Genomic DNA, 25,882 nt, shown 5'->3' on the forward strand with positions numbered 1-25,882 from the left:
CTGACTAATATATTCTGTTTTGTTCCCCCTCTTTTTATTTCTCACTTCATTCTCTGCTATAAACTATTCCAGGTTTCTAATGACTTTTGCATTTTCTCATACTCTCCTTATTTTCCCCATTGTCATTTTTTTCTGTTTCAAATGGCACTTTTCTCATTCCGTCTTCCCTCTCTATGGCTGTTATGTTGGGGGTTATAATCTTTCAGTCCATGAACTAACCAATCCCTCACAACGCTGACTATTTCTTCTGTGGATCCTCTCCTCTCCTCTCCTCTCCTCTCCTCTCCTCTCCTCTCCTCTCCTCTCCTCTCCTCTCCTCTCCTCTCCTCTCCTCTCCTCTCCTCTCCTCTCCTCTCCTCCTCTCCTCCCCTCTCCTCTCCTCCTCTCCTCTCCTCCCCTCTCCTCTCCTCTCCTCTCCTCTCCTCTCCCTGTCATGTCTGTATCCATGAGGGACCCACCTCAGCGCCGGCGCTCTCTGGGTCCTGTCTCGCCCAAACGCATCTACAGAAACCTGTCCGTCAGAATGAGGGGTGGAGAGTCATCTGTTGCCACGGAGATCACTCCCAAACACCTCAGCAAGTCTGCAGAAGTTGTAAGATAGTTTTGGCGTCATATTACTGTAAAGGGGAGGTCTGGTCACTTTGGCTAAAATGCTTTTTCTTTCCTCCGCCAGGGTTTGGTTTTTAAATAACGAGCTCTAACGATGACATTACATGCTGACTCTGTGTCACTATGAATACATTATCTCAGGCGAAACTGCTGCTCTGATTTATGGTTTGATTTATGTATCCCGTATCACTGTCTCGTCCACTGCCAGTTTCCTCAGCAACGCCCTTCCCTCTGCCTCATAAAATAAATCTCTCTTTCGATATGAACTCTCTTCTGTCTCTCTCTCTCCCTCACCCGCCCACCTCCGTTTGGCCCTTCACCCTCTCCCCTGCTCCCCATTAGTACAAGAACCTGTGGGAGGCAGTGGAGAATGAGGACACTTTGGCTGTGCAAAGCCTGCTGTCCAGAGACCACACCGTGTGTGGAGGAGGAGAAGGAGGAGGAAGCATATGGGAGAGAGGAGAGAAGAAAGAGAAGGACTGGGAGAGAGAGAAGGATAAAGGGGTGAACAGGGTGAGCGAACAGGGCCTAGTCCCCCTGGACGTGGCTGCCCTTACCCACAATTCCCCTCTGCTCAATGTATTGGCAAAGGCAGGAGCCAGACATAACCCTGTGTGTGAGTCTTGTGTTTTAAAATATCAAAAGTAAATATCTAAATTCTGTTGGATGTGGATACGTTTAATTCAATGCAGATGATATTCAGAATTCTGTCCTTTCCCTTGCTCCTTCTCTTGTCTGTCTTTCTCGACTGTTTCCTTGTCAGTGTGCAGCCCAGCGGAGTGGGCGCTGAAGCTGGATGCTCTGGTGGCACTGGCGGGTAAACAGGTGGAGGAGAGGAAGCAGGAGTTGTTGAGGAAGGCAGAGGCAGGGCCTCAGGCAAAGGCTGGTATCCAGGGACACATCAGCTTCTGGAGCCTCAGGCTGCAACTGTACTGCCGGATGAGGCAGAACTTCCATAAAACAGGTCAGTGGTGGTGGGTCAGCTTGTGACATTTCTAGGTCAGAAGCCTCTCAACTCCTCAACTGCCCAAGTTTGACTAATTTCCGGTCTGGACTCTTGTAACGCCTAGCTGGGCTCATGAAAGTCTGTCTCAAGCCCCTTTTAACTCATGTAAGATTCAACAGACTCCCTTGTCATTTACCCATCTAAATTCTCCCATGCCCCACATTCCGTTGACCAGCTGCCAGTGGCTGCTTGTGTCAAATTTGAAACCTTGGTGCTTGTTAATACATGCGAGGGGAATCCAAGAATTGATCAAGTCCTCTTCCTCCTACCTCTCCATTGGTTCGAACTCTCATGATTTTGTTTTAGAAATATGTGATGATTTCCACTCTGTACCTACTTAAATTGATCTGTATAAATGCCTCTCCCTAGTTCTTATTTCATTTCTCTTTCAAGCACTACAAGTTCTCTTTCCTGACCGTTTTATGTTTTCTGCATTGTTGTAATTGTTTTTTTTATTTTTTATTTGACCTTTATTTAACCAGGAAAATCCCATTGAGATTACTAATCTCTTTTTCAAGGGAGTCCTGACCAAGACAGCGGCACAGATCCCAACAATTCCATACATTACAGACAATTACATAACAATTTCATAACAATTTCATAAAACTATTTAAAACATTTACAGACCATAGATTTAATTTCCAAACCTTTGAGCAAGAGTTTAAACTGACCAATTGCAACCACTTCCTTCAATTTCCAGAACTTTTGTAAATTGTTCCATGTGGAGGGGGCAGAATAGTAAAATGACACCTTACCAACTTCTGTGCGGACACTTGGTACAGACAGTAGCAGTAAGTCTTGTGAGCGTAAAAAATACAGTCTATCCGTTTTTGGTTGAATATATTCACACAGATATAAGGGGGAGCAGACGCAGAACACCCTTATAGATGAACATATACCAATGATTGAGTCTACGATTCTCCAATGCTGGCCAGCCCACACGTGTGTAAAGTTCACAGTGGTGTGTGCGAGGCTTACAGTTTGTAGTAAACCTCAATGCGGCATGATAAACAGAGTCCAGTAGTTTTAATACTTGGGTTGGGGCATTCATATAAATGAGGTCACCATAATCCTGAATGGGTGTAAATGTTGCAGCTACAAGTTTCCTTTTTACATTAAAAGAAAAACATAGCCTATTTCTAAAGTAAAAGCCAATTTTCAATCTCAGTTTCTTAACCAGTTGTTCAACATGTCCTTTAAAACTAAGATTGTCATCAATTAAAATACCTAGATATTTAAAAGATGTAACTCTTTCAATTTCTGCCCCTTGAAGAGTGACAATTAGAGGATTTATGTGCAGATTGCTCTTTGCTTTTGAGAATAACATCAACTTGCTCTTATTTGCATTTAGAGTAAGATCCAGTTGTAGAAACATATTCTGAACTTTGTTGAAAGCGTTTTGTAATGTAGAGACACTAGCACTAAGAGTTTTTGCAAAGCTGTAGATAACCATATCATCAGCATAAAAATGGTAATTGGTGTCCATATGACCCTGACCAACATTGTTCACATAGATAGTAAATAAAAGTGGCCCCAAAACAGAGCCTTGGGGCACTCTTTTAGTTAGGGGAAAGAATATTAGAACAAATATTATCTGATTTAACACACTGGGACCTGTCAGTGAGATAATTACAGATCGATGCAACTGCCTTTTTAGATAATCCAATATTGATCAGTCTCTCTTGGAGTAAAATATGATTTACAGAGTAAAAGGCTTTTGACAAATCAACAAAAAGCGCTGCACAATGTTGCTTATTATCAAGAGCTGTTGAGATGTCGTTGATCACCTTCAGTGTTGCTGTTATAGTACTATGACGTTTCCTAAAGCCTGACTGGAATTTACATAAAATGTTGTTGGAATACAAAACTTCTTTCAACTGTTCAATAAGGTACTGGCTTTTATTCTTGGTGCAGGGAAATGAAGCATACTCTTGTTACAAATCTATCTGGATAAAATTGTCAGCCAAATCCCTAAAATGTTGAATATGAATGTGCATTCGTCTGAGACTTAATCTATTCACTCCGGGTCATGGCTTATGTGCAAAAAATCATCATTAACTAGGCTAGATGTTATATTAATACTATGATTGCTTGCAGATTCCTGTAGGGAAACTTTATTAATATCCAGGCTGGTCATAATAACAAGTAGTGCTCATTTTGAACATTGTTCTGTCTAAATGTTTTACCCAGAGCCCCCTGGGCCTCCCAGTCATGTGTCCATACTGGTGACCGGCACATCCTCTCTGTTTGTGGAGATCCAAGAGCCAAAAGGCGACACCGTGGGGCTCATCACCTGCTACAAAGGTAGGTGGTGAACAACAAGACTTTTAGATATTAATGAATGTAAGAATAGAAAGATGCAAATCAATAATATAGGAGGCACGATCAAAACAGGAAGAGAGACATGTTTGACAAATTAAGGAATAATATAATCAAGGTCTCACGCAACATTTCATTTAGGGTATAGACAGGTGTAGAAAAGACAGGTATAAAAGCTTCATATTTATAGAGCTTGTTTGGCTTCTTTGTTTTAAAATGTCATACTTTGTAGCCAAGGGTAGATAACGCCCAGGTACAGCAAGTTCCAGAAATTGTAAACACTCAAATTCTTAGCTCTACCCTATGGGAGCTTTGAGTAAAGCCAGAGAATAATCTGTCAGTGAGATTGTTTTGTGTTCACAGTGGAATGGAGCACCTCAGCCAGCTTCAAACACATCCTTGGCTCAACCCAAGTTACAGAAACCAAGAACCCATCCCATAGTATCAAGGGACTCGCAGCAGTAAGTCATGCTGTACCTTTACACACACAGACACACACACACAGATGCGCACACACACACACACACACACACACACACGCAATCAGGATGTCCACAGATTTTAACATATAGATATGTGCAGGAAAGAAAATGTAGTTAAAGGTTCCGAATTGTGAGATTTCCATGTCTTTTTTTTAGTATACTGCAGGTAGAGGTGCTATAAAAAAATACTGTGAAAGCATCAAAATGCTCTTAATCCACAGAGAAATGCATATAAACTGACCAATCAGAGCAGACTGGGCTTTTCCAGGAGGGAGGCTTAAAGAGCCAGGCGCTAAAACAAAGCGTTTCAGACAGAGGGTGAAGAATGCAGACAATATACAATTTTTTTGTGAACATTAAAGCATGTAAACATGTTCAAATAAAAATCCGAAATAATTATATAACCCTGAAAATGAGCGTAATATGGGATTTTTTCAGGGACATGCAATCATGCAAACATATGCAATACACATTAGCTCCTGACCTATACAAACTGTATTTATTGTGGCTAAATCATCATCATCTGGTGAACTAAAACACTTCCCATAAGAGAACACTCAACTGCCTCGCTGTACTTAACCTAAGATGAATAAATAATGACAGCAGTGTGTGATTTCTTTGTCCTGAAATGAACGATTCATAGGGTTAATGCATGGTGATAATTTGGTTGTCTGGTGCTTCTCCAAATGCAGGGAGTGCATTACTTTGTAAGAGTGAGTGCCTACAATGTGAAAGGATGGGGCCCACCTCAGTGCTCTACTCCAGTCAGCGCTGCCCCCTCCAGTGAGTATACTGAACCGCACACAAAGAGGAATGTGGACGTACCGCTTTGAAAGAGCTCCGTTCTTTTTCTGTCTCTGACCCTGTGTAATGAAATTACTTGGCTGGCATCAAGCTTAATGTAAAAAGTGGTATCCCCTCATGGCTGGTAGATTAATGTATTATTAAATGTGGACAATAAAGATGTCACTTCGAGTCAATGGGCCTTATGCTTTGAGCTTGAATTGGGCTCACAATCTCTCTTGCGTGCCATCCCCTTTTTCTCGCTGCATTATTTGCTGTTACTTTTATACTAAGACATGAAAATTAGCACCATATGTTTTTAAAAAGGCAAAAGAAAACACAAGTGAATGCAACCAAAGTAGTAATATTCGGTATGTTGCAGTGTCAGTTAGGTGACAATTTAACTTGAATGTCATAGTTAACTTAAAAAGGAGACAGCGGCAGCTCAGAATGAATCAGCATTGAAACAAGTTGCAGCACATACTGTCTTAATTAATTGCTCTTGCCTTTGAATTACCAAGATATGAAAAAGCAGCACTCAGGACTCGCCTGCAAATTAGTTTTTGATGTCTTGAATGATTTTTCGTAACTGGATAAAAAAGAAAGCAATGATTTGTTCCTCTGTTTCTTCCTGTGCAGGTTGGAGAGAGTGCATGGGTGTGAAGTCCCAGTTCAGAAATCACGAGGGCCTTGTGAGGAAGCTGCTGGAAGATGCCAGAGAATCACATTACAGAGGATACTGCACAGGTAACACCAGCTCTTTGGTGATGTAACAATTGCTGCCTATGCATATGCAGTTGCTGTGAAGCAAGCATATATGAATCCATTAAACTATATGTATGTAGTGCCACATTATCAGTAGATTTTCTCAATGAAAATAAAACAAAAACATATCAACCCTTAGATTTGACCCTTAATTCATACAATTACAACAGAAAACAACTGTTGTACTTGAATGAATTAAACCATTCTAAAGTGTCAGAAAACATATTGAGCATTAGGGACAATGAAACATTAATTGTTATGATGTTTCCTAAGGACCCAATATGCTTACTACACAGATTTATATTCCTATTTTAGACAGTTTTAAATCAGCAGCGTTCACTGTATCAACTCTTTTCATTACAGAGGGAATTGTTCACCGCCATTGCCCATTTGAATATATCTTGTGCGAGTGGAGTGAATGTTCTTTGGCAGATAAAGTGATTCTCATCCCGACTGATCCTTCTCTTTTCCGCTCCACAGAGAGCTCTAAGCCCCATAGTCCCAGCAAGCGTCTCTTTGTGTCTCGAGGCATCAAACAACTGTTCCAGTCCGCCACCAAGTTTGTTCGTCTCCTACAGAGGTAGCGCTCCATATGTTTTACCTGTCCCACTGTGCCTTGTGGGTAGGGGGAGTAACGGATTAAATGTGATGCGATTAGTGCAGACGTGTAGAAACTCTTAACCTGTTACGGTTATTATAAAGAACAGTAGTCACATTCAAGCTGCTGTCAAGATAAGGGAAGCGGCCTTTTGAACTTTTAAAAAACTGAACTGTGGACGGGACCTATGACTGAAGACTTCTAGTTTGGAAAGGAAGTAGGAAAGGTTGTGACCGCATAAATAGGAACCTCAGCATGGCTTTAAAAAAAGTGGTCAAACACCGCATAGAAACGTGGTGGTTTGAAATAAAATGCTATTTGAATGCAAACAAACATTATTTGCATAAGTTGCAATAAAAAAAAAACAGCACGATAAATATATGAATGTAGTTAGAAAAACATGTTTACTATTGAACTATCATGTTGGTCGGTGAAAACGGATTTGGTGTCAACCTATTCAGGGGCGTGTACTTGGCTACTGTGTTCTACCACAAGGAAAACATCCTGGTGACAGCTGATGATCAAATCCCACTGGTGGAGATCCATTGCTGCTCCACCTCCATCATCCACGACTTTCTTTGGTTTGCCAAGGTAAACTGTCAGCAGAACACATGTATACCTTTAATAAGTTAGTGAACTGTATTATTATTTGTTTCCACATATTATTCAAAATGAAGGCTGTGGAGTTTCCTGTGTGAATCCCAGTTAAAAAATGTATTTTCTTTTCTCGCAGTTGTCCTATGCATGGCAACAAGTGCCCTGGCTCCAGCAGGCCCTTTCCTCTGCTCACTCATCCTCCTCCTCCCTCCTTCAGAACAGGCACAACATTTTAAGAGCTGTTTCCCAGCTGCAGGTAAGAAGTTAAGCCGCACACACTCAGCAGGATGCTTTAAAAATGAGCTCTTAATATCTCTTCTCACTGGTGTCTCACTTCCCTAGCTTAGTGTTCATACCTGTACCCTGTGTTTCACTGCATTAATCATTTCATCCTCATGCTACTCAACCTCTCTCTGCTTTCAGTCTTCTCTGGGAACAATGGAACTGGGCCAAGTGTACTACGAACCTCTGAAAGACCGGCAGGGCAATGTCATACTAGTGACTCTGAAGGAATTCCCAAATCCTCCCTGGTGAGAAAGGGTCCTTTGTTGCATTCTGTTAATCTCTGCCTGACAGTGTTTTCTTCTTCTTCTGTTCCTTACAAAGACCACACAGCACCAAAACAGGCTTTCAGCTTTGTCTTCCTATTGAAATACAGACTCTAACTCACCACCCAGCTGTTCATGTTCCAGACATTTGATGGGACAAACATTTTCACAATCTAATACACTGTGTGCTAGACTTTATCAATCAACAAATGCAGGATGTTTCAGGATATCCAGCTTGTCTGTGGATTTATACTGGCTTTGTTATACTTGTATGAATTGTTCAGACTAAGTTTTTACAGTGGTGGTTCCATGTGGTTGCATTTCATTTGTACTCTTTCTCTTATGCAATGCTCCAAGCCCTCCTGACCCTTCACTCCACTGGATGCCCCTGGTCCGCCTGGAACAGAACCGCAGCAGAATTCCTCTGCTGCCTGAGCCCACTTCCATGGACATGCTCTATGAGCAGCTCAAGGTGAACCTGGGTTTGGGTTTGTGTTAGAAACGGTCTTACATCATGAAGCAGTATCTGCATGAAACAGAATGTATTGACTGCATAGAGTGCATAGAGGTTGAATGTATTGACTTTCCAGATATAGTTATTAAGTCATGATTTTATCTCTTGTGGAAACTCACATAACCCTAAAAAAATGCAATGGAATTAATTTAGCAAGCCCAACACCAATTAAAAGAAAAATGCTACACTCCAAATCCACTGCATCTAAACTCAGTATACTACAAACATCTTTTAAAATCCCCAAACGCCATACCTGTTAATCTCTGTTCTCCAGGAGAAGCTATCCCTCCACGGGCGCAGCAATCAGGTGGCTCAGCCCGGTCTGTACGTTGGCATCCTAAAACTGTGCAGCTCAGTGGAGCAGATCAGAGTCCTGGTGCCCCAAAGGCTGCCCAATCTACTCTGCCACACACGGGTCCGACACAATGCCCACGTTTCCAGGTAACACAGTCTGAAACTTGTCCCAGACCCATCACAAACTATGCTGATTGATTCAAAAGACCATAGCAGTCCAAATGCTTTAAAAACGATGTTTCAAATGTGGTAACTCCTGGCATTAGAAAGGATGCAGGATGTTGGACTTTCTTCACCAACAAGGCAGTGGCCTCCTGCTTGCAACTGCATTACCTTACAACAATTATTTAAACATTATGTTAAATCAATCAAAAAGAGTAAAGAATGCTTTGGAAAAGGATCCGCCTGAACATAAAGTATTATGCAATCTAGTAGTAAATGGACCACAACATGCAAAGCTACGGCTCCCAAACAGTTATTCAGCCTTAGACAGCAACATTTAGTTAACTGCATCATCATTGTGTGACAGAGAGGAGTGGGCGTGGCTTCAGAGTCATGTTTACACCACAGCCAATGGCAGCGGTCTGAACCTGTTGAGTGAAGTGGACGAGGGAGCGATGGAGAGCAGCAGGCTGGTGGAGTTTGTCAGGTCTCTGAGAGCAGCAGTCACACATCTCCTGACAAAGCTCAACATCCCCCTCTACAGGGTAAAAAAAACACCCGCCATGACACCCTTCTTTCTAAACAACTTGTTATGAATTGGTTAGAACAAGGGGTCTTCAACGTCTTTTTTTAATTCAAGGACACCTTAAAGCTATAGTGCGTAGTTCCTGTCGCCCCCATGAGGAATTCTAAGTAATACCAGCAAAACTGTTGGCGCGTCCACATTATACAGCCTTCCGTGATTGCCTAATAATTGTTGGCACGATATTATAAATCATGTTTTAATGTTAAACATACATGGGGCCCAGTGACTCCTTAGTTGTAACTGTATCTGTGAATGGCCGTAGTGACTATTTTACCTAAAGGCCACTAAGCAATGGGGATTCATATTTCCTAATGATATGTTGGATTAATGTTAAGACTCAATAATAATTTGGAGGCCCCCCCCTGCAGTGACTGTGAGGACCCCCTGGGGGTCCAAGACCCCTGTTGATCCCTGGTTTACAAAATTAAAAAAACTATTCTGAACTGGTTTGGTTGGTCTGCATTTATACCATTTTATCATTTCACTGGACTGCGTTCTGGGTTTGCAAGGATAATAAAATTCTATTCAACATTCATAGATTTTCATAACATCTGGACATATTTTTTGTGTCTGTGGCAGGCGTATCAATATGGTGTGTACACCCGGGAGCTGCTGCAGTTTGGAGACAAGATTTCCATGGTGCTGCTGCTGCCTCCCAGTGAGGACTTCAGCTCCAGCTACTGGCCTCTGGTGGGGACCAAAGAGTCTGGGCTCACCATGCCCCTGCAGATCTTTGAGCTGGGTAGGTGGAGAACTATAGTTTCCATAGATACTCTCTCGCAATGGTACCACACTGCTTTTTCAAGCAGTGCTAAGAGAGGGGGTCAACAAGGGGAGTTAAGTTAGAGAATAATCAAACAGGGACCGCTGTGGACCTTGAGGATCTGATAAAATACCTGACAGGGTAACCTAACAGCATTGTGTCCTGGCGTCCGTTTAAGTTAAGAAAAATAGCAGCATCATAAGAACATAGTGACAGAATCATAGAAAAAAAAGAAAAATGTGTCTCATCGGCAAAGGAACAAAAAAAAAAAGTTAAAACCCAAAATTGATCCATGAAATGCATTTAAACCTTTGCGAGTGTAATCTACACTGATGTACAGTATCTTATCTTTTGGTCTTTTGAGATGAGACACTTTCATTGTTTTTACTCATCTAATTAGTCCTTCCGTCCTACTTTTCATCCACATTTTAAGGGTTGGCTTTTCTCTAATTAGATCCATCGTTCTTTTTTACCCTTTTTGAAAATTCCCACGCTAAAGGTTTGAAACAGTAATGAGCGCCTATGAGTTCTGAGGCTTTTTCTCTTGGCTTTAATGTAGTGATTTGTCTTGTCCTCTTTATCTCATCAACCAGTTCACTTCTGGTCATATGAACGGGACTTCTTGTCCCAGTACTGCAAGGCCTGGGTGAGGCTGGAGCTGGACACTCATCTGGCTCAGCAGGCTCTGCGGGAGGCGCTGGACACCAAGGAGGTGCAGGAAGCCCGAGAGCGCCTGACCCACGTCACCGAGCTTTCCCAAGTAAGATCATAAAATCAGACACAAAAGAAGACTCAAGTGTAGCAGCCACATTGGACACAAGGCAGGATTAGCTGGGAGAAAAATAGGGACATGGAAGTAGTTCTTTTGTAGATTATGGTGAACTAGTGTGTGTTGTAACAGTTTTTTGCAATTGAGAACGAGCTAGAATGAATGCTAGTGTTAGCATATGCTGTGGTTAGCCACCTCGTGTTGGCCAGTGACGCAGAGAGCCGTGCAGATTTTGAAAGATTTTTCCAAGTTTGTATGTGTGTGAAAGCACCAGAGACACACAATAAAAGGTGATTTTTTTTCATAATATGGGCACTTTAAGTTTTATTATAAAAAGGAATGTTAAATGTGATTTTGGAGCAGTTTTCTTTGTTGCCTTTGTTACATTTCCCTGTTTCTTCAGCGTCTCGATGTGGTGTGGAGGGATGCCCGCTGGATCATGGACTGTCTGCAGTGCGTTCGGTCCAAGCAGTGGGTGGGGGCGGTGCCTCTAGGCCTGGTGATGGGAGGAGACCCGCCGCCACGTCCAGAAGGCGAGGAAGAGAGGGAGAGTTTGACTGCCAGACTGACGTGGCCCCATCAGATACAAACACAGAGAGCCATTGCAGGTACAGCTATGACGTGTAAATAATCAAGTAAATAAACTTCAGCAACATGAACGTTGTAATTCAGTCACATACTGTACAGTTAACTCAGTTCCATGTTCACTATCTTAGTTTAGCTTGGTAGCTGCAATATGAATTACTTTAATTTGCTTCAGATTGAATGCTGCTATAGTTGGAGGATTACGATTTTAACTTCTTCCTGTTTTCCTATTAGAGTGTTCCGTCAGTGTGACCCCCCAAAATGCCCCCTCTGCTGAGATTTCCGCTCCATCGGGAGTCATGGACGTCCCTGAAGAGGCCACACTGTTAATGGAGGGTGTAGTGAAGGGAGGATACCCTGTAGACATTCCCACTCAGTCATCTGTAGACCTGACAAGCATTGGCCAGTCAGAATTAGATCACAGATCTGGACTAGGGCCCTGTGCTGCTGCACAGTTTGAGGCGGGCTACACAGTTTTGGACATTGTTGAGGAACAGAACTTTCCTACTAGCATCAGTGATGTTATCCGGCCGATGGAGATGGCAGAGTTGGCGGACATCTTGCCCACGCTGAGTCTCATTGAGGAGGAGACGCTCAGTGGCCCGTCCTCACCATCAGTCATGGATATGCTAGAGAGCTTCGGACTGAGGATCAGCGAAAACAAAACCTTCTTTGACTTGGAGGATTCAGACTTGATCAACGGAGCCAAGTGTCTGTCAATGCCCGACCTGGACTGTAAGAGCACTGGTAGTGTGATAGAGACTCACTTTAAGAATTCGGGCATGTTGCCCTTCCATACCAGGGTGAACGCCACAGGTGGCGACATGTCGGTTACGAGCTGGCATTGTCCTCCAGAAGATACAAAGGCTCAGCAGGTTCCCAGCAAGGGAGCATGCTTTAGATTAAGAAACCAGGTGGAGCGGGACAGACCTGCTGACAGTTCTTCCTGATATTGACTCAAGCACTAGCCTACTTTGTATCACTTTAAAACCAAATCAGTAGGCTGCAGCATAGTTGATTTAGCTGGACATTTTTCCTTTGTCGATCATTGTCCAACATTTAATATGAATGAAAGAAAAATTCAACACATGATTTATGTGGTTTGCACATTTCTGGGCCTTTACTTCATATTTTCTAATATCCAGTTCACTAGAGCTTATTGTGTGGAAAAACTAAACTATAGTCATAGTTGTTATGACTAGAAGCTCCATCACTCACTACAGGACAAAGCAACATTGCTGCTTGATGGAAGTAATAAACAAACTCATTAAAAGCCTCCAGTTCAGTAAAATGGAAGATTTCTTTGCAGTCTATAAAAGGCTGCCATGCTGTACTGTATGTGTAGTAAATCGTTGTGTTTCTCATTGGTTTACCTGTGTGCACTTTGGCATTCCATAACAAAACGGAAGCAAGATTGGTAATCCCGTTGATTAACTGCTCTTGGTCCTTCCGAGGTCTACCGGATCCTGCCAATTCTGAAGTCCAGATATTTAATGAGAGAAGAAACGCATTTTGCGTGGGTGCTGCAAGAAAACCAAACTCAATTTTACCTACTAAATTTCAATTGTCTGGGCCTCAATTTGTTAAGGAGATTGCAAGACATTCATGTCTGCACTTTTTTGCTTTGAAGATTTGTCCTTATATTGTTGTATTTGTATCTTTACCTTCTTCTGAATGGCATCCAGTCAACCAGAGATGGAACTCCAGCCAAGGAACCGTGTAGACTTGTTTAATGTTTTGGTAGTAACCAAAGAAAGAGTGAGCAAATTTGTTTTTAAATACAATGAGTTATCTTTGGTAGGAAAAAGATAAAAACTTACTGCTGCCCAAACTATTATTGTAAAAAATCCTATTAAATAATGTTTGCATTCCCAAAAGGTTTTCTATTTTGTGTGTAAAAAGGGGAATAAATCACTGTCTGTAGCTTTTCTGTTCAACATTTGAAGGCCCAGCAAGCACATGGTGCAGTGTAAAAGGTGTTTTCATATATTCTGCTTTATTAGACCTGTCTTCTTAAGATTGTGTGGGCGTGTAAGGACCGTTTTTACAGACTTGATAAGGCCTGACAACTCATTCTTATTCATACTGTGATGGCCTGATGTAAAACCATCAAAGCTCAATTTAATTGCCGCATTTATCACATCTCCTTATGATGAAGCATGGGGACGTCTATTTCGGAGAGTTTTAGGTTTAAATAAAATCTAATTGAACAATCTATGGAGGGTTTTGTCCCTGCTGGGTTAGAAATTAGATTTAGCAGAGTACATGCACTTTGTAATACCATTTCTGTGATAAGGAGGGTACAGAGTAATATTAAATTTCTAATTAACTTAATGCTACCTCTTTGCGTTATCAAATAGTCACTGATAAGGAGTTCAGAGCAGAACATTGTAGTTTTTCCCTTAGGTGCCACTGATGTGTGTGCCTCAATGATTTACAAAAGTTATCTGGCTATTTGAATTGTGATGAAACAACCTCTGTGGCCTGTATGCCAGTGGTATTTAATAGTTTTTAAACCAAGGACCCCTTAACTGAAAAAGAGATGGACATATGTGGTATAAAATAAAGTTGCATAATAAACTGGCTCTACTATAACGTGTAAGGCAGCCTCAAGCGCTGATTAATACCTTTGCATAGAATACTAAGCTATTACAATAGCCTAATAATTGTTGCCATGATTTTATAAATGTTTATAATGTTTTAGTGTTAAACATACATGCGGCACAGTGAATCCTCAGGCCAGTAAGCAGTGGGGATTTGTATTTGCTAATAATCAAACAGGTGGTCTGGGGGTCCTCAGCCAGAAAAATATTTTCATTTGAATCCCATTTCCTGCACATACATTTAGCCACTATGATAACACAAAATCCATGGAATAATGAAGTTGATCGTAATGATGAATTCTGCCAGAAAGAATAGTGCTAAACTATGTAAAGAAAAACTGTCTTACTGTCTTCATTGTTTAATATAGGGGCGATAAACAAGAATTGAGAGACTCATTTCATAGTCAATTTTAAAGTGTGTGTGTGTGAGGGGGGGAACCGCGAGCGGGAAAGCACACCCTAGCTAATAATATGTTGGATTTATATCAATACTTAACAGTAATTTGGAGACCCTCCTGCATGGATTCTGATGACACCCTGGGGGTCACGGACCCCCTGTTGAAGATCCCTGTAGATAATAGACACACAACTGTCTCTATTACTTGTTTTCACGGAAAATATTAGTATGTATGTGAGTGTCTCAACGTGTAGTGTCAGTTGACCATAGACCGTTAATAATAATAATACAATATACTGTATAATATGCAGTCTAGGGTGTTGACCTGAGACTACTAGAACTGTGTGTGTTGACTCTAGTGGTCTAGACAGACTCTAGAGTGCCCTCTAGCGGTCACAGTCAGGTACTACAACACAACTGATTAGTTGTGTGATTATCACAAGTAACAAGAGTTACATCAGCATTGGTGGTCGCTGTAATAGTAAAAGGGACGTTGTAACAACAGTGTATGTGATATGGGGGTCTTCCCTTCATCATAACTCCACCTTAGGGGTGGACAGCGTCGTGTGGCGGTGGTAGCGTGGGGCGCCTCTCTGCTCGCCCGTGGACTGCAGCTGCTCTGGTGCTCTCCGCGGTGTGTGGTGCTAAGTAAATGACTATCACAAAAGCAAGAAAACAATCACAAATCACAGCGGGAACATACGGAAACCTTCTCCTGCATTCCCAGGTCACCGAAAACCCGGCAAGTCCAAAGGATCTATTGTAGTTTCTCTGTTAGGATGTCGTCATCTGAAAATGCTGCGTCACATGAAGGTATGTAGATTGTTGTTAAATTGCTGTTCAGGGCCATTATTGTGCCATTGCACTGCCGGCTACTATCCACAAAAATAATAACAATAGCCATTTAGAAGCCCATAGGCTATATTAAAATCAAACCTAATCCATGATTAATAATTAAAAAACAACTCAAATATGATCTGAAATCTTTAGAGCTTCACAGATTAATTGACTAGTCATTTTTTATGATACAAAGTAGAAATTCTCTGATTCCAGCTTTTTAAATGTGAATTTCTTTCTAGTTTCTTCACTCCTCTGTGACCGTAGACTGAGAATCTTTGAGTTGTGGACAAAACAAATCGCATACGTCATCTTTCAGGAAAACACTCATTTTTTGTAACCCTTTTCTGACATTTTATAAACCAAACAAGTTAGTGATTAATCATGAAAATATGATCGACTATGAAACTTAATCCTGCACTATGTTATAACTTTGTTCCAGTCTGGGAAGCATCACCCCGAGCATCAGAGGCTGAACCCCTGAGGATTGTTCTGTTGGGGAGGACAGGGACAGGCAGAAGCACCGCAGGGAACACCATCCTGGGCAGGTCTGCCTTCTGGGTCAGCGTGTCCCCCTGCTCCGTCACCACCCAGTGCACCAGACAGACTGGGACAGTAGACGGGCGGAGCATCTCTGTGATTGACACGCCGGGTTTCTTGCACACACACCTCAACCCCGAGGAAGTCATGACAGAGGTGGGACAGTGCGTTGTCCTCTCCTCTCCGGGACCCCATGTCTTTCTGGTGACCCTGCCAACAGGCAGGTTCACCCAGGAGGAGAGGGACGCCTTAGAGTGGATCAAGGCTATGTTTGGACCTGAAGCAACCAGGTTTACCATGGTGTTGTTCACCTGGGGAGAACGGCTGCAGGGCAAATGCATCGAGGACTTCCTGGGAGAGAACAGTGAGCTGTCGGAGTTTGTGAGCAGCTGCCATGGCGAGTATCACGTCTTTGCTAACAGGGAACAGGACGAGACAGCGGACAGCTCACAACAGGTCGTACAGCTCCTGGAGAAGATAAACAAGACTGTTGCGGAAAATGGAGGAAGTTGCTATGGCAGTGACATGTTCAAAGAGGCTGAGCGGGCCATCAGGGAGGTGCAAGAGAGGATTCTGGGAAAAAAAGGACACAATCTGTCCCCTCAGAAGGCCGCTAAAGACAAAGAGGAGCAGAGTCCAGAGTTTGAGAGGATGAGAAGGGAGGAAGAAGAGGCCAGGAAACGGATGGAGAGGCTTTTCTGGTGCGAGCTGGTGACTGCGGTGGGGAAAGGTGCCGCAGAGGGGGCAGGGATCATGGGGAAGGTCGAGGGGAAAGGGAAGGCTGTGACGAAGGTGAGGATGATGGAGAGGGCAGCAGCTCTGGCAGCGTCGCCGCTCTCCATCACTTCAGCTGCAAAAGCAGTGGGAGGAGCGGTAAGGGAAGGAAGCAAGGTGTTATATAAACACAGAAAAACTTTCCTGAATACACCTCACTGAATATAGTCAGAGCCAAGTGGCCCTCAGTGCACAGTGGAGCCTGTGGTTAATGTAGAGGTGAGAGCAAATATTCATCTATTAATCAGTTATTATTTAATATATACTATTAAATGAATCGTCAACTATTTGGCTATTTCTTTATTTTATTTAATACATTTCTTCGGGTCAAATTTGACTCCTTTTCTGAAAAGTTTCTATATCAAAAGTTGTGTGGATGGTTCCCAACAAGGCTCCTCCTATGTTAAATAAATAATCAGTTCACTACTTTCATTGAATTTGTGTTTTTTTTGTCAATTTTATTGCATTTGGAGAAAAAAACTATTGGTAAAAGAACTTCAAAAAATGTAAATAAAAGTGACTTAAACGTGAACAACTGTTGAATAAAGTGACAAAAAAGGAAAAAGATGTAGACAAAAAGTAACAAAATTGTCAAAAAAGTGACAAATGTAGTATTTGTAGTAGTATCCACAGAAAATTCAAAAGGTTCAGAAAAAGTTTGAAAAAGTGACAAAATCATTGGGGGAAGACACAAAAGGGTAAAAAAAAGACAACTATAACCTTGATATAAAGAATTTATATTTTAAATTTTGACTCAGAAAACAAATATTTCCGGGTCCGGGGGGGGGGGGGGGGGGGGGGGGGGGGGGGGGGGGTTAAAACACAAGGGTTAAACGGGGCTCTAAGCGATGTCGGCTGACGTTACTTCTTGTTGACGTTCAAAGTATTTTCAAACTATACGAGACCAGCTTGCCCCTCCCTTCTGTGCTGCCCCCCCAGATCCTTCTTGTCGGTTATTGGCTGGAACTCTGTGTATGCTTCGTGGTGCAAGTGGGCCCAGTTTATTTTTGTTGCCGTTTGTAGACCCGGGGCTGTCCACAGAGACTTGGCTTTTTACAGTCTGTTCTGGGGACAGGCAGCTGGCAGAGAGTGAGGAGATCTTTGCTGCATTTGACAACAAATGTTGTACCCTTAAACATGTGTGACATCACTTAGGGCACCTATCAATGTGAATAATTTATAGTTTCTGCACTCCTCTGAAATATTAAGCTGAATGTCTTTGAGTTGAGGACAAAACAAGACATTTGAGGACGTCATCTTAGGCTTTGGGAAACACTGATCGACATCTGATTAATCAAGTATAAACCGACTGGGTAAGGTGATTTATAGACTATGACAGTCATTGTTAGCTGCAGCCCTATTTAACTGTGAGTTTTCATTGAGCACAACACGCTGTAAGTGTCTGTTTAACATCAGAACAATGCACAAATGCTCCTTCAGACCACACTGTTGAATAAGAACGTAAGTGAATGCGCACCCTTCAGAAAGGTAAACATCCTGGTGTGTTGCAGTCTTTATGGATAGGTAACAAAGAACATAGCCACACCTTTGAATTGCGATAATTCATATTATAATAAAAGGTAATGCAAATAAAATGGTTTGCAATTGAACTTATATATCATTTTTCTAGTCTTAATGACTACTCTAAAAAACAGGATAATCGTTTTTATAGACAACTTTTCTGCCATTTCCCTCTTTTTTTAAGTTCAGTCAAGGATACAACCAAAGAAAGACAAAAACGCATCTGACTAAAACATTGCAGCAGTTATCTGTTTTATCTTTGGCGTCATTTCAGTCAAAGACATGATAAAATGTTTAGCCCTTTTTTCTCCCTTGAAGAAATACATTGAAATATAAAAGACGAGGATTAAATGGAAATACAAAAAGGAACATACTTAGCAATAAGTAAACTGTTTGCATATAATACAGTAAACTACTCAGGGAGTGTCTAACATTAGGTAAACAAAAAGGAAGACACTTTGTGGAAGATGTACTGGAAGATATGGCACTCCTAATAATGATCAGAGAAGACTGAGATTATAAAATGTTGAATGAAATGTAGAAAGCTTTGACGGGTAACTTTGGAATCTCTTACAGCTTTAACGCATTTAAAGCTGTAAGAGATACAACCTGATTTATAATTGGGTGGATTCAACATTGTACCAGTCTCCAGAGCTAACGTCTCTCTTGGACCCTAAAAGGGAAAGTGAAGACAAATACACAGTGTCTAGATCACTTGCCTGAATTTAAGTTCCACGTGGACATCGGGGACACATCTCCAGTGTCACATTTGCATCTTATAAAGAAAAACAAAAAACATTCATCAGTGTGATGTATGCACGTATATGCTTACACGCACTTTCAGACATACAGGCTCACACTCAAAGTATCAATCACACAGAAGATCAATCTCTAGAGATGCAGACATTTGGGTCTACAGAATGGTTTCAGACCATTAGTCCCATTGCTAAACATGTACAGTTGAACGGCAAGGTCTGTTTTCAGATGCTGAGCTGTAGCAGGCACAGAAGGGTGGCTGAACGGTACAAACGTCTGTTTTAAATGGGCATCGGCAGGCCCATCTTTCCTCTTCCTCGAAGCACTGCAGACAGACAGAGGACAAAGTGGAAGAACAAAGCAGTCAGGAGGTGAAAGTTTGCTTTTGAAACCACACAATTAAACTTTTCCCATTTCTGTGTTTACCAGTTGACCTAATACCAAACACTATTCCCAGTGTCCAAACCAGATTCCTAATCTTTGCTTAAACCGCTACCAAGAAGGATGCTTGTCCTCTTGAACTGGAAAAACCAGATTAAAAACTAACACTGCAGCAGACAATACTCTTAACAGAATCCAATTCATTTCTCGTCACAGCACACTGCCTAGTCTAGCCCTGACTAACACATGAACAACAAATCTAAATGACATTTCCTCTGTTTTATGTCATAAGAATATGTTACTTTGGGTAAACAACAATTTTGGGTCTGGCAGATTATAATGACCATTACTTTTGATATTTTACAGATGATGTGATTGATTGCTCAGGAAAGGTCAAAATACCAGCTGGAGCTCTATAGATTAGAATCATCCTAGATGCCTTACCTCTGATCTTAAGTAATTTGAGCTGAAATCCGTCATAAGTCTCCAAAGCCAACGGTTTGTATACCAAACAATCCGATTTGCAATAATCACTCTTTACTCACCTCTTGTGACGTAAAGGTAGAAGAAATCGCAGTAGAAAATAGTCTGCACGACACCGGACACCACGGCAATCTGGTCGAAGAAGCCCTCGGTGTGGTAACGCCACACCCAGTTGGCTATGTAGAGGGCTCGGTAGAGGCCGAGGAAGAACAGGTAGTGGGTGGTGATGGACTCGGCCTCGCCGGTCTTGGTGATCATGAAGAGCTGCGGCATTATGGCCACGGCCTCCAGAAAAATGGAGAAGGTCCACATGATCTGGATGGAATCAGTGAGAGGGAGACACACGAGACTTAAACCGACGGGTTAAAAGTACAAGTGAAGTGTATTATTTGGGCGGCTACCTATGTACACAACATTAAACAGAGCATAAAGTGACCATAAAGCCCTCAAGCTGCATGTTTATCAGCCATGAGTGATCTTATGATATTTATACTTTTCTACACTTGGACCCAAATGTATTGAAGATACCGTCTGAGCGCCTATTTACCTCCATTGGGGTGAAAGCATAGTTTTCTAGGAAGGACAGCCCGATGACTGGCACCAACAGGAACTCCACGCGGAACGTGTCGTTCTCAGAGTTGTCTGTGTTCCTGAAGCGCATGTAAATCAGGTACACGGTGGCGTAGGACATAGCCAGGAACACCACCTGAGAGCAAAGGTGAATATTGATTAAGCATTGACCAAATCAATGTAAACACTGAAATATTCTAGTCATTAGGACAGACTGCTTTGCATACACTGGGAATTACATACAACTCTATGTGAACATTGATTGACCTGTCTCAATGTGTGTGTGTGTGTGTGTGTGTGTTTGTGTGTGTGTGTGTGTGTGTGTGTGTATTGTTTCAGGGGAGACTGAAGGCTACTCTATGCTGAGAAGATGCACTCTGATGATGCTTAAGCTGCTGTTAATACTGCCACTCTTTGACTCACTGTCTCTTAGAGGCTTTCTCTAGAATAACTTGTTATTTTGCTGATTTAAATTGCCTTTTGTGTGTTACTTAGTGTGTGTGTGTGTGATATACGCAACATTTGAAGACACATTTTGGACTTTAAACTACTGCAAAATGAATCACCCTAAGTTGTTGTGCTAGCATGGCCCTCAGTGAATACAGAGTGTAGTTGTATTAGGTTCAGATTCAGGGGTGTGAATGTGTCTGTGTGTGATCTGCACGCTTACCTTCATCACTGTGTTGTAAGCAGAGATGTAGACTGTAAACAAGTCAAGATACCTGGTGGTGAAGACAAGTGCAAACAGCACCTGAGACTTCCCAGAGATTCCTGCAGAGAGATATATATATAGAGAGAGAGAGAGAGATAGAGATAGAGAGAGAGAGAGAGCGAGAGAGAGAGAGCGAGAGAGAGACGAGTTTAATCCTGTCTAATGTGCAGCCAAGAGTAGATGGCCACTTTTCTGATCCAGGATAGCTCACATATATAACAAGAAAAGGTAACTATTTCCCCTTGTTTCTTTTATTACACCAGGGGTTATGTATAATAGGTGGAGCAGGCAGCAGATTGCTTTGCTAACATTGCCACGTAGCTTCCACTCCTGCAGAACCCCTCAGCCTGATGCCAACACCCTACATTATACACTTAACTGATATCTACAAACACACTGTGCCTGTGAGTCACAGCTGTACCTACACTTTGTACAACTGCATGCATACTGCTATAGCGAGGCTGTTCAATCCCACCAGTAAGTTAAAGTGCAGTGTTGTCAGTGTCAGCCTACCAGCACAGGATTTGGACCTCCATATCTTCAGTAACAGGATAATGATAGCCACCAAATGTGACACGTCACCAGCCAAACGAAAGATATTCATGTTGTTTTCTTTGATAACAAAACGTTGATACAACTCCGTGCAGGCCTACAGGTCCTCCGGAGACAGTAAGGAGTTGTTAAGCCACAAAAAAATGCAAACGTGCAAAGCGAATGTAAAAAAACAACGACAAGCCGAGATAAAAAAAAAAGCTAAACTTAAGCTAACGGCTGCCCGGTGAACTCCAAGTCTGTCCGACTGCTAGTTGGCACGTTTTCTAAAAACATGTAGATACACTAGACAAAATGTCTACTGAGTCCACTCATAAACTCAGCTGTGTCTGCAGTGATGTGAGAAGAAAGTTGTTTCAGAGGAGGTGACGTGGCTGACAGCTCGCAGTCGGACAGCGGTAACCAGCGTCAAGCAAATGTATCTATTTCCGGTTCGAAGTCTTTCAAAGTAAAACTAAATGTTCTTTATTAAGATTATAATGATCATAATAATAAAAACACTGAGGAAATTCCCTTGTTAATAAGGTAATTATTAAAGTTCTAAAAATACATATTTACTTGTACCGGTGGTGCTTGACTTTCTCTGGCTAACTTGAAGCTGCTGTACGGCTAACCCCGATTAAACAGCAGGTGGCGACAGACTTCAGGCAATAAGTAAGAAGCACCATTCTTTTCAAAAGAAGGAAACATTCAAACGGATTTGGATTGGATTTCCGTTATTTTCTTCAAACATAAATGGGATTTTTTTCTTTATTTTCTAGTATCAGATTACTGTTGTTCCTTCAGCTGTACTTTCAGGCTAGGATAGGAAATTAAAAGAAAATCACAAAGAGTAAAATGATAAATGACTGTAATATGAGAGAGTTGCAACAAACCTAACTTGTATTCATTTAGCTGTTTTATAATTGTTTCTATCCTTTTCATTTGTGTTTCAATATTGTGTTAGCATTTCATGTTTGATGGTATAAAACATTATACCAAACACTTGGAATTGCCTTTGTGTGAAATGTGCTTTACAAATAAATAGCCCCATTTTGCCTTATCCTTTATCAACTTTGGAAGGTCTACATGAATCATACACCAATATGCACCTGCTAGTTGAAAAAAAAAAAAAAAAAAAAACTGCACCTGCAGGATAAGATGTAATTAAATGCAATAAGATGCAAAATGTATAATATTATTATTATTATTAATATTAATAATAATAATAATAATAATAATAATAATAATAATAATAATAATAATAATAATAATAATTGCATCATATTGAAATCATTCAAATTTAAATTACTGGATTTCCTTTGCAATCATATGTCACAGATGATGAATAATTATCTGTGATAGCTTGTAATTTGAAAACATCTCATCCCACACAGGGAAGGATGTTTTAAGTCGTCATCTGGGTGATGAGCTGTTTCTATTTGAGGTAATTCTTGTATAAAGGAAATTGGCGCTGTGTCTCCCCTTCCATCGAATCCCATCGCCTACATCTCCTCCTCCGTCCTTCCTCTCAATCCATAAGTTGCAAATGATTTCTGTTATCACACACATCCTACTTCCTTGCATCATACTTCAATGTTTGATGTCTTGAAAATCAGCACAGGGGACCTTAGATTACAGCGGAAATGCTTTCAGCCTACTTACACCTCATCTGTGGGCTGACACACACACACACACACACACACACAAAATGCAGCTTCGGTATACACCCCTGAAGCATCGAGCACAGAGCCTTGGGTCCCTTTTTCTGTAACTAGGCTGTTCAAGTTGAATATTATTCTCAAACAGAAGTCTTCATATTATGAGAAACAGTCAAGAACTGTGATTGATAAATAAACAATAAAGAGGGACGAAATAAGTGGAAACATACAAGTACATATAAAATATGCAATACAATGATGGTTAATTAATCTTCTAGGGGTGATTTATTCCAGACAAATGTCCAGTAGAGGACATCTTCTGGACAGAGCTGACCCGTACATAGGCTACCCTAATGAGCGAGTGCTGAGCAAAAGGTTATGGGAACTAATCTGACACCCAGGCCTGATTAGCAGCTATTTATACGTACACACAGTCCGGTTTGCCCTCAGATGCTACGGGGCTGAGTGACTGTCTAATCAATCTGTCTGCAACTCTCAATCTCCTACTTGTATCCCATCATACACAATCTTTTTTCCTGTTATGCACGGTAACCAGTCATTTAGTGTCTGTTTAAAACCACAAACGCTGTACCGCAAAGGCTCCCACTGTAGTGTCAGCGCTCAGCTGTGAGCACTGACACTACAGCTGGTAAAAGCTGTGATTATCTTCAAAACAACCCTTACAGGGTAATTAAAAGTTATATTTATTCATGCAAATTAACCACCTGGAGTTTCTTTTTAAAGCTTGAGCATAATTATCACAGTTATACAAGTCTTTATGTTATCAACAATCTAAGTCATATTTAAAGCTTTATTTGACTTTTACAAAGTCTGGATTCATATTGTAAACCTTTTTATCAATGTAACAATGACAAATGTAATTGTACTAAATGAGCAGCAGACTGAAAGAATAGACATTTCTTCATTTAGGTTCTGATGCAGCTACAAAGAAACATTTTTCATGTGCACGCTATGATTATAGGAGTCAAATGTCACCAGAATTCAACCTGAAACAATCTCTTCCAGACCAGCTTTCAAAGTCAGGATAAAGAAAAACTCATAACCTAGCTTTTCCTCTTTCTTCAATTCAATTCAATTATATTTTATGTATAGCGTCAAATCATAACAGAAGTTTTTTCAGTGCATGTCACAGATAGAGTAGGTCAAGACCACCCTCTATAATTCATATATTCTTTCCAACTTTAAAAGTTCAATAATTTTGGAAAGAATTCGCAGAACTGCTCTTAACATGACAAGATGTATGTTTGTATTGGCTGACCTGTACTAATCTGCTGTACCCATCATTCAAGATGTCTTTTGGTGGACTGACCTGATGTTGCCTTCCTTTAGTATTGCTCTTGCATCATTCTCTCTCTTTATGTGTGTGTGCATTGCTATAACTGTACTGTATTAGGCTCCAGTGTGTCCTATAAATACTCACACAGTCCTTGTCATGTTTAATTGACCCTTGGATAGTTCTCACCATTTCATCTTCAACAACACAACTCTAACACGCTTATTCCACATGTTCCACGTCCTTTGCAGTGTACACGTTACACTCAGACGCTCCCTCTCTGTCCACTAAGATTCTGTTACAGTGCTGTGTGTCTCCATCCGTCCCCTTATTTCTCCTCTGTGAATTTGTCAAATGGACTGATGTACACCCACGTCCCTATTCAGGGAGACATTTTGAAAAGAGTTTCCACATCTGCTCTATAATTTCAGAGAGAAACAAGGAAGGAAGGAGAACAAGAGAGAGAGAGAGAGGGAGTGAGCGATTGGGGGGGGGGGGAAAGGGGTGTTGCAGGTGAGGGCATGAGGGGAGGGAAGCTGTTTCCATAGAAACTGTTTTTTCTCAATGCACATGTCATATAGTCATGTGGAGCAAGGGATTCTAAATTAAACTAGAAACTGTCTCTACATGTTAGTTTCAAAGCTAACATGTAGTTTTGTAACTAGTAGATGTAGCTAGTTTTGTAGTTTTTTCTTTAAAATGAGCAAAAGTGGAAAAGTCCACTTACGCCCTTATTGTAAAGACACACATGCTAGGTAACTCCTGCAATTACACCTGACTTAGATACTGGCTTTCCAACTGGAGTTGGTCCCCAGGCCCATACCATGGCTGCCCACTGCTCCTGATTAGTTAGTTTAGAAGGGTTCAAATACAGAGAGCAAATTTCACTGCACATGGTACTGTGTGTGACAAACAAAGATTTCTTCTTCTAACTTAAGTACAGTGTTGGGGTAAGATTTTCCCCATTTGGTGACACTTTAACTCCACTAAATGTATACGTCCATAGCTTTAATTCACTTTTACCTTGTAGCTATAGAACATGACAATGAAACAGATTTAAAGGCACCTAGCATAATGTTACAAGATTGAAACGTTGCTTACAAACTATCATTGTAGCATTCGTTACTCTTTCAAAAAACAGTAACCACCAGTCTGAAAAACAGTAACTAATCATTTGTTATTCATTGACTACCTATTTTTTGTGTACCTTATTGTAAAGTGTTGCCCATGGCTCAAACGAGCTCTCGCTGGGTTGCATGTGCACATCAGGTTTTATTCAACACCTACACATGCTTAGAGTGCACAGACAAAGTGGGATCATCTCCTCTCCCTTTCTCTCTTTGCCTTTCTTTTAATTTGTCTCCTCTCCTCTTCTCTCCTCCTCCTTCATCTATCCATCCCTCCCTCCCTCTCTTCCAAACCAATGGTCAGCAGAGGGGGGA

At 41.3% G+C, this 25,882-nt stretch overlaps 3 protein-coding genes across 3 annotated transcripts; 2 read left to right on the plus strand and 1 right to left on the minus strand.

Annotated features, from left to right (window-relative positions):
* Positions 1-344: 344 nt before the first annotated feature.
* On the plus strand, positions 345-12,665 carry LOC117957459 (ankyrin repeat and fibronectin type-III domain-containing protein 1-like). The gene is made up of 18 exons (XM_034893216.1): positions 345-592; positions 952-1,225; positions 1,373-1,573; positions 3,806-3,919; positions 4,298-4,395; positions 5,109-5,199; positions 5,839-5,946; positions 6,445-6,544; positions 7,024-7,153; positions 7,296-7,415; positions 7,583-7,689; positions 8,065-8,179; positions 8,496-8,662; positions 9,045-9,222; positions 9,843-10,005; positions 10,620-10,786; positions 11,199-11,403; positions 11,615-12,665. The coding sequence occupies exons 1-18, from the start codon at positions 434-436 to the stop codon at positions 12,328-12,330; spliced, it is 3,213 nt and encodes a 1,070-aa protein (XP_034749107.1). The 5' UTR covers positions 345-433; the 3' UTR covers positions 12,331-12,665.
* A 2,115-nt stretch (positions 12,666-14,780) lies between these two features.
* Positions 14,781-16,847, plus strand: LOC117957477 (GTPase IMAP family member 7-like). Its single transcript, XM_034893243.1, has 2 exons — positions 14,781-15,193; positions 15,660-16,847. Exons 1-2 carry the CDS (start codon positions 15,160-15,162, stop codon positions 16,691-16,693), a joined length of 1,068 nt encoding a protein of 355 aa, XP_034749134.1. The 5' UTR covers positions 14,781-15,159; the 3' UTR covers positions 16,694-16,847.
* A 1,456-nt stretch (positions 16,848-18,303) lies between these two features.
* Positions 18,304-21,919, minus strand: kdelr3 (KDEL endoplasmic reticulum protein retention receptor 3). The gene is made up of 5 exons (XM_034893248.1): positions 21,468-21,919; positions 20,913-21,013; positions 20,220-20,378; positions 19,735-19,987; positions 18,304-19,133 (listed from the first exon to the last, which is right to left on the minus strand). The coding sequence occupies exons 1-5, from the start codon at positions 21,556-21,558 to the stop codon at positions 19,090-19,092; spliced, it is 648 nt and encodes a 215-aa protein (XP_034749139.1). The 5' UTR covers positions 21,559-21,919; the 3' UTR covers positions 18,304-19,089.
* Positions 21,920-25,882: the final 3,963 nt, after the last annotated feature.

Source organism: Etheostoma cragini, chromosome 15, assembly GCF_013103735.1.
Source record: "Etheostoma cragini isolate CJK2018 chromosome 15, CSU_Ecrag_1.0, whole genome shotgun sequence".
Taxonomy (NCBI): domain Eukaryota; kingdom Metazoa; phylum Chordata; class Actinopteri; order Perciformes; family Percidae; genus Etheostoma; species Etheostoma cragini.